Source organism: Belonocnema kinseyi, chromosome 7 (assembly GCF_010883055.1).
Source record: "Belonocnema kinseyi isolate 2016_QV_RU_SX_M_011 chromosome 7, B_treatae_v1, whole genome shotgun sequence".
Classification (NCBI taxonomy): domain Eukaryota; kingdom Metazoa; phylum Arthropoda; class Insecta; order Hymenoptera; family Cynipidae; genus Belonocnema; species Belonocnema kinseyi.
In genome coordinates this window covers 75,230,524-75,239,077 of record NC_046663.1, presented here as the reverse complement: position 1 = coordinate 75,239,077, position 8,554 = coordinate 75,230,524, and the positions used below count along the sequence as shown (strand labels likewise).

The window sequence follows — 8,554 nt, the reverse complement described above, 5'->3', positions numbered from 1 at the left end:
CCAATTAGCACAAATGGTAAGTTCCGACAGTGCCTACAAGTGTGCCTACTGGCCGCTAGATGGCAATACCGGTTTCATATGTATACACCTGGTACATATTAACAAACGGAGTGTTATCGTAAATTAGGGCTGAGCGATGCATGGGGGGTAAAACGGCGCACCGTTAAATATGAATTTCTGAATGCATTATTTGTTTCTTCTAGGTAAAAAATATGGAGACTTACAACTCAAGATTGTAAAACTTTAATTGCAAGAACTGAAAGAAGCAGTATCGCTTCTTAAATACAGAATTAAGGGTGGTCCGCTTTCCTCCCACATGTGAGCCACTTAAATCCAGTTTACGGTACCATGCTTTCCAGTAGTACACATGTTTTTTTGCATCAAAAAAGTATCTGACAAATCACAGATAATAGCTGCATTTTTTCCTTACAAATAGCGGAAGTGGTAAAACGAATACGATATTTTGATTTATGGTGGATAGCTGAAAAACCGAACAATCCTCTGCTTTAAACAGACAAATGGTTCTCGCTGTCACCTGCGTGGCGGTGGTTCATGCAAATTATGTGAACATTTTCAGTCACGGACTGTGAGCACAAATAATTCTATCTTCAGGTTCGCGGTAAGAAATTAATGAGAAATACAACGTGATGCGCGGCTAGAAAATGTAAGACGCCTTCCGGAGATAAATTAAGATCTTCGTTTTAATTTAAATTTGTTAAGCCACAAAATATGACTCGAAATTCAATTTTATAATGCTCTTTTTGCCTCCCCAGTGTTCCAAACGAAATTTTTTTGATTCGAGGTAGACATCAAGGTATTAAATAATTTTAATAATTGTAATTCCTTCTATTTCTATTTCTATTTATTTTTTACAGATGATTTCACCTGATAAATATGTTTTTATTTAAAAAATTTATTATTTGGTTCAAAATTCAACTATTTTTGTATAAAATTAACTTTTTGTCAAAAATTAATTTAAAAAAAATTTTTGTTGGTTGAAACTTAATTTTTTTACCTAATAAATGTAACTCATCCATATGAAAATGCATTTGTTTGTTTTAATTAATAATTATTATTTTTTTAACTGTGAAAATTTAAAACAGTTTATTTTTGAGGCCTTGCAACTAACGCCTTTTTTGCCTTTATCTAACATAAAGAATAGAAAATGGAGTTTAAAAATCAATTTGACTTTTTTTGAATGGATGGTACTTTGTTTAGGAAAGAAAGAAGATTGAATTTATTTATATACTATAAGTTTAAAAAATCAATATTTTACTATCTATTCGATAAAAATAAACAATCAGTTGATTTTAAGCGGAGAATATCTTCTTCAACGATTTATTTAATTTTAATGTCATTTCGAAAATTAGTTTTTTGTAATGTAGGTATTAATAATGATAATAGTTATTAATTGAAACTATTATTATTGGCCTAGACAAATGCTCGATAAATGAAAAATGAACAGTAATTTGTTTTTGCTTTTAGAGTAAACTTTGAAATATTTTAAAATGATATTAATAATTTTACTGCTTACATTGTACAATAATTTTTAATAATTAAAAGCCTTCATGGGTTAAAAATTTCAACCGGAAATGTGCATGAATTGATTATAGTTTTAAATCCAAATATTAAAAATGTCAGGACGATTACACTATTCAAACTTTCCAAATTTCATATTCACTGTCAGTTCAATATTTAATAATTTTAGATTTAAATATTCTAAATGGTTTGGTGCTAATTTTAATCGTACTAAATTGTACTAGTTTTTAAAGTTTTTGAAATCGTAGAATATTAAATTGAAAGTCTTGATAGTTGCACAAATTTCAGTTTAAGAGATTTGTAATGAAATAAAACAGAATTCAATGCCCCAGAATGAATTCAAAACATTGAAATATGTAGAAAATAATTTCGTCAAATTCAAGCCTTAAAATAAGAGTTTAAAACTAGGCATTAAAAATGGGATTATTTTTTATCTAAAAATGTTCCAAATCTCAAACTCAACTTAAAAAAAGAATTGAATTCGAGGTCTTAAAATTGAGTAATTTTAAAAATTGGAAGTAAAGCGATCGCATTTAAAAAAAATTACAATGTGATATCTTAAAATTGTGTGATTTATAGTAGAAAAATTAAAATAATAAATGACCTTATATAAAAAACGTTTAATTGGAAGATTGTAAGAATGAATAATAATTATAAATAAAGTGTTAAAAATTAAACGATTTAAAATAAAAAATTGTGTTTTCTGATAACAAAATTAAAGTATCTAAACTCGATAAATCAGTAATTAAATAAGTTCTCTAAATTTGAATGGTTATGATTTTACAGTTCTGAATTTTCATGTTCCAATTCGTTTAAACTATCAAACATCTGCAGTAGAAATTTGCTCTGTTTCTCATATAAAATTACTTCATTTTGAACGTTTGTTTTAGAATATATATTAGTATTAAAGGATCATAATTGAATTTTTTAAATTTTGAATGTAAAAATGACGGCGAACTAATTTCTTGATCTTAGAACAATTTGTATAATAAATGTGAATGTTGAATTGCAATTTTTATGCTATAACAATTGAAAAGTCTAGTATTTTGAAGTTTTCACTTTTGAACATTATTTCGCTTCAAATTGAAAATTATTCTTAAAATTTTTTAATTGTTTAATTTTGAACGCTTTAAATGAGAAAGAATACAATTTCATTTCCTTTGAATTTTAAATGATCCAATTTTCATCATTCTAATATGATATTTGGTCAATTTTGAACGTTTTTAAATTGTCCTATTTTCGAAATTCTAATGCAAAATCATTCAGTTTCCAGATTCTTTAATCACAAATAAAACTATTTAATTTTGAACGCTTTGAGGTGTAAATGATACATTTGAACTCCTTTGTAATAAAATTTTCAAATTTAAAAAAAAAATCAATTTTGAGAGCGTCTAATCTAACATTTTTTTCGCATGAAGTAGTTTCAAATTCAAATAATATAATTTCCCAGAATTGATTTAAAAATGATAGAAGTCTAATTCACTTTCATAACATTCGAATTATTTTAATAAGAATAATTTATTTTGAAATTGTTCATTTTTTATGCTGGGAAATAAGATCTAGGAAGGTGTTAGCGCGCTTGGCGTGCCTGCATTTACTACTAGTTAATATAATAATGAGATACACAGGAAGGTGGAATGAAAAAGGTTTTTGAAAAAGGCTTGCAATACCCTGGATCTGAAGTCCAGGGAATCCTAACGTAAACAGGCAGGGTCGCATTAACAATTTCTGTTGGATTTGGACGCATGACGCAACCCGATGTAACTAATGCGGAGAGAGTGCAAACCTCATGCTGTTTGTCACGGTTGTCTGAGTACCGCCTTTCTCTCGGTATCGCGCCTCCCCTATCACGAAACTGCCGAGGACATAAATTATAGGAATATTGTAAATCCGAGGTTTCTAATTCCAGGATCCAGCGCATGAGATTTAATTAATTTAATTAGAGTATTAGTAAGGGGATAAAGAGAGATTTTGCTTACAAGCTGGTGCGGTTCAGTTGGTCACTCGACAACTTTAGAGGATGATTAAGAGTAATCAAATATCCATCAACTCCAGAAGCTCGCATGATCGCCTCGTTAAGAGCATTAATGTAAGCTGGCAAAGCATGGTGCCCTTTGTTATTATACCAGACCACGAAGAGAGGATCGTTTTTTGAGTGAGACAAGGACCAGCCACCGTATCTGCAAAAACCAAGTCAAATATTGTCACACTTGAAATTCAAAAATAAAAGGCCAATTAGGAACATCAAACTAAATCAACGCCCTTCTAAATAAGAATAATACACAATGCTTCAATTTTTATTTAAATGAAATATAAACTACCCCTTGTATTTATAATTATGAATAATTAATATATCAAGAAAAACAACTTTAAAAATATCCAAGCACGTTACATGAACCGCGATACAAGAAAGTATTTTAACCCTCAATTAGATGGAACGGTAGCGCTCCAAGTTTGCAACCGGAAAGCCTGGGCTCGATTCCTGCTTCCTGCATTTATAGCCACTCTTTTAAACCTATTCCATTTTTACTCCAAGAAAAGTTTTTTTTTTAATTGCTCATTTTTCTTTATTCAATTGACTATTTATATTTTGGTTTTTATTTTCATGAAAAATCCAAGTACAACACATAAAAAAGTATAACTGGAATAAAAGAAATATGCAATTATGAACAAAAAGTGAAATAAAATGATTTAAAAATAGAATATAAATGAAATATGTATATGTAGTATGTATAAATATGAATATAATGAATATAAAATAAGCTTGATAAAACCCTGTAAATAACAAAAATACTCCTACAAACACAAACGTATAATATTCCAGGTATAGGATAATAATAATAAAAATTGAACAAAATATAATAAACCTTATCCTTTTAAAGGATACAAATGAAAAGGTTGAGCTTATAATTGAAGAATGTTATTTTTAGAAAAAATGTTTATATAAAGTAAATAAATAAATAAAATAAATGTTAAATCAATTTTGTTCAGCAAATCAGGGATATAAAATGGAAGTGCAAATTACAGCTTTTTAATTTGTAATGCAATGTTTACTACTAATCACCTCTTCTCTATATACTCTTGATGAGTTGAAACTATCCAGTCGAGGGTTGGGCGTCCGGTTGGGATTTGCAACAAACCCTCGACAGCTTGGGACACTCCATGACAAACTTGTTGACCCTCGAGACATTCGCACGTGCCAGTGTCCTGTTAATGGAATTTAATTTAGTTGTTGATCAAAGACAATAATTAATCTATTCGATTCGCAAATAGAACCGAACTTCTAGCTCCCTTTAGAGCTGCTAGGTTTGCGGATGATATTATGAATTTCTCTATCCTAGTACGTTAATATTTAAATCTGTAATATTTGGATAGCATAGACGTGTTTAATAAATTCACTTCCTTGATTACACATAGGCATATATATACTGACTGGATGATTAATCTACTTCAAACCTTTGAAATTGTAAATTTTCAAAGCACCGATTATAGATTTCAATATAATAAATTAATTTAAATCAATATATAAATCAATGAAAATAATAAATAAGCATAATAATAAACTAAAACCGCACGTCAATTTGCAATCGATTCATGTTGAGCTTGGTTCGCTTAGAATTTTTCATTCCTCATTTTGTAACCATTACAATCTACAATTTGACAGTATCCACGAATTTAAATCTATATTTCAAAAATTTTAATATCATAATAAACAATCAAAACAAAAGATATGAAAGAAAACACTTTTTAATTAAATAACGTTAAGATTAATGTTTTTAAAGTAATATCGGCTTCATATATTGGCATCTATGCGAATAACAAATCTTAATGTCAATCTTAAAATTTCATTTTTTTAATTACAGAAGAGAAAATTAAAATTAAAAAAAACCTTTTTCTCATAAATGGATGGACCGATTGTAATTAACAAAATATGTTATAAAGGCTCGTGGCACTGCATTTTTACATTCTCATTCATTAGAGTGTAATGTAATCGTCCAAATTTTCGATCTCAGGCTTTTATGTATGTATGTATGTATGTATGTATGTATGTATGTATGTATGTATTGTTCCCTGAATGTTGTAGCCACGCTAAATTTTGAAGGAATTGTCAAATCAAGTCAGCCTTTGACACACTTTCTCAGGTTTCAAAAATGAAGGCCAAGTTCGTTAAGCAGATATTTTCAACCAAAATTAAAAAATTTAGAGCATTTTCAAAATTTGAAAAAAAATTGTTTTTTAAACTTGAAATTTTTTTCAAAGTTTCTTATAGATGGGTAGAAGACTTGCAAATTATCCAAACAAAATTTTGAATTTCGATGAAAATTATAAATGTTATATACTTTTGAAAGTTTTGAAAATGTTCAGAAAAATAAAAAATAAATATTCTTCTAAAAGATTAGAAAATTTCATTTAAATTCATCACTAGATATCAAATATATTTCAAAACTATGTCAGTCAAATTTTTCGAATAAACAAAAATTCAAAAAGTTTGAGCTTTATCAAAATTTGAATAAAAATTTCTCATGAATTTCAGAAATTTTGGTCAAATTTTCTGATACGCGTCAAAAAGAATTGCAAAATATACCAATGACATTTTTGAATTCGATAAAACTTCAAAAAGTTATATGCTTTTCAACACTTTGAGAATTTTCTAAAAAAGGAAAAGAAAATTTTTAATAGATTAAAAAATATCAATCCAAATTTCTGCCAGATGTAAAATATATGTTTTTCAAAACTATTAGCATACATTTTTTAATTACACAAAATTTCCAAAGGTTAGATCATTTTAAAAAATATGCAATTTCGATTTTTTAAGAGATCCATAAGTTTAAAACGTTATTTTTAGCAGAATTTAACAAGATTTGCAAATGATCTTGATGAAGTTTTTCAAATCGACACGAATTATCAAGTTCGAGTTTCGTAATGAGAATGTAATCGTCAACGCCATAGGTACTTTGAGAACCTTCTTTTAAATCAAATCGAAAAAAATTCAGTAACAATTTATGGCTGTAATTCCTCAGAAGTATAAATCACAGATTTCGATTTAAATTATAGTATTTACAATATTTAAAAAAATTTGGTTAAAGTGTGCGCATTAAACGTACGAAAACGAGCGTGAAGCGCGAGAGCGTATCCGCGCGCCGTAGGCGCGCGCAAACTGAGCACGAAGCGCCGCGCTAGGGTGTGATAAACAGCTTCCTTGTGATGTTATGCTTAGATGTAAAGTAATATGATTTTATGCTGGATATGGTATAGTGTGATGTGATACCTGGGTGTGATGTGATACTTTTATTTGATATGATGCTTGATTGTGTGATGTGAATCTTCTATGTAATTTTTGTGGTGTGATACAATGCTTGATTGAGATGTGAAGCTTCGATTTCATATGATTCTTTTTTGTAATGTGATGCTTTGATATAATGTGATGCTTTGATATAATGTGATGCTTGAATGTCATGTGATGCTTGAATGTAAAGTGATGTTATTTGATTGATGGTTGGCTGTAATGTGATACTTGGATTTTATGTGATGCTTCGATATGATGTGATAATTTGATGTGAAGTTATTTTATTTTATGCTAGGATGGTGTGTAGAGTGATGTGATGCTTGCATGTGATTTTGATTTGCTGTTATTCTTGCCTGTGATGTAATCATTGATTGTTATGTGATGCTAGGCTGTGATGTAATGCAAAGATGTAATGGTTCTAAATTTTAAAAAATTTTTATCGATAATCATAGGATTAGATTTCACGAAATATGTTTTATCCGTTAATAATGGTTGAACAGTTTTCGAAATTTTTTATATTTGAAAGCTCAAAATCTATCTTGTTTTTTCAGGTGTTATTAGAAATTATAATTTAAATCACCATGCAAAATTGAGTTGATGTGCGCTCTTCCAATTTCTGTAAAGTTAATCACATTTTTCAATAACAACATTTTTTTAATCCGGTTCAGTAAGACAATAGCTAAATAAATTTTTTCTTGTGTTGAAGAGGGATTTTTAAACCCTGTTCTATGTTGAGAAAACATTTGTCTTGAACAACAATAAAAACTTCTTTTTTTGTTTTCTCGGATATTTGTAACATTTTCCAGTCAAACTTTTCACGCTTAAATTCAGCATTAATGTTTCTCAAAAATCAGTTTTTCGATTTTTGAGTAAGTTTTTTGTCTTAACTAAAAAATCGTAAAAATTTCGTTCTAAATTCAAAAGTAAAAATAAGCAAGAAAAATTTAAATTTATGAAATTTATGAAATATATCTCTAGAATTTTTAATAGGTATTATAAAAAGAAACATACATTTGGAAGAGTCTGCCAAGCGCCAGCGGAATCACCTCCAAATCGATCTTGAAGTTGCATAGACACGTGTTGGAGAAACGTATCATATTTATTGTCAATACTAATAAGAAATATAAAAGTATGATTAACTTTTATTTCAATAATCTATATTTGCTTCTGAAAAATAATTTTGCCATAATTAATCAAGGACGAACCTGTAAAAGTGAGTTGGGTGTGTATTATAGAGTCGTGGCTTTAAAATTAATGGTGGCTCATCCTCGGATGGTGGTCTGATTAACGAGAATCCCATAGCAATTGCTACGAACATAGTAGGTAGAATTAAAGCAGCCAAGGGTGATCTCCAGTCTCTCGCGAAATGCCATAGTCTCTTCTTTAGAAGGGCTTTTGCTTGTTTATATGGCGAGGGTCTAGGTTCAGGTTCCTGGCCAATTAAATCCACGTGATCAGACATTGGATAGAAATCTGAAATCAAGTATTAATTTCTTACACCATTATATTATTAATATAGAATATGAAAAATATTTTTTGACTCGCTGAATTTTTCAATAAGTATAGAGACATCAAAAGGCATACATAATTTTGGAATGACCTAACGCAAGTCACACAAAACTATTTTTTCGGAAGAGTAGAATGTTGAGAGAAAAAAAATATAAATGTATTTTTTTCAAGGTAAATCTATTTTTATCTCATACTATGCTTTTTAGCTGTCTTTATTCC

General features: G+C 28.8%; 1 protein-coding gene across 3 annotated transcripts in view; it reads right to left on the bottom strand.

Moving 5' to 3' along the window:
- Positions 1–8,554, bottom strand: part of LOC117177351 (ATP-binding cassette sub-family A member 12) — a 147,276-nt gene that overhangs the window by 70,671 nt on the left and 68,051 nt on the right. For all 3 annotated transcript variants that reach the window (XM_033367980.1, XM_033367981.1, XM_033367982.1), the window contains 4 exons: positions 8,032–8,299; positions 7,838–7,937; positions 4,604–4,746; positions 3,519–3,719 (listed from right to left, as the gene is read on the bottom strand). In XM_033367980.1, coding sequence (XP_033223871.1) covers positions 3,519–3,719; positions 4,604–4,746; positions 7,838–7,937; positions 8,032–8,299 — 712 coding nt within the window. The remainder of the gene's footprint in view (positions 1–3,518; positions 3,720–4,603; positions 4,747–7,837; positions 7,938–8,031; positions 8,300–8,554) is intronic.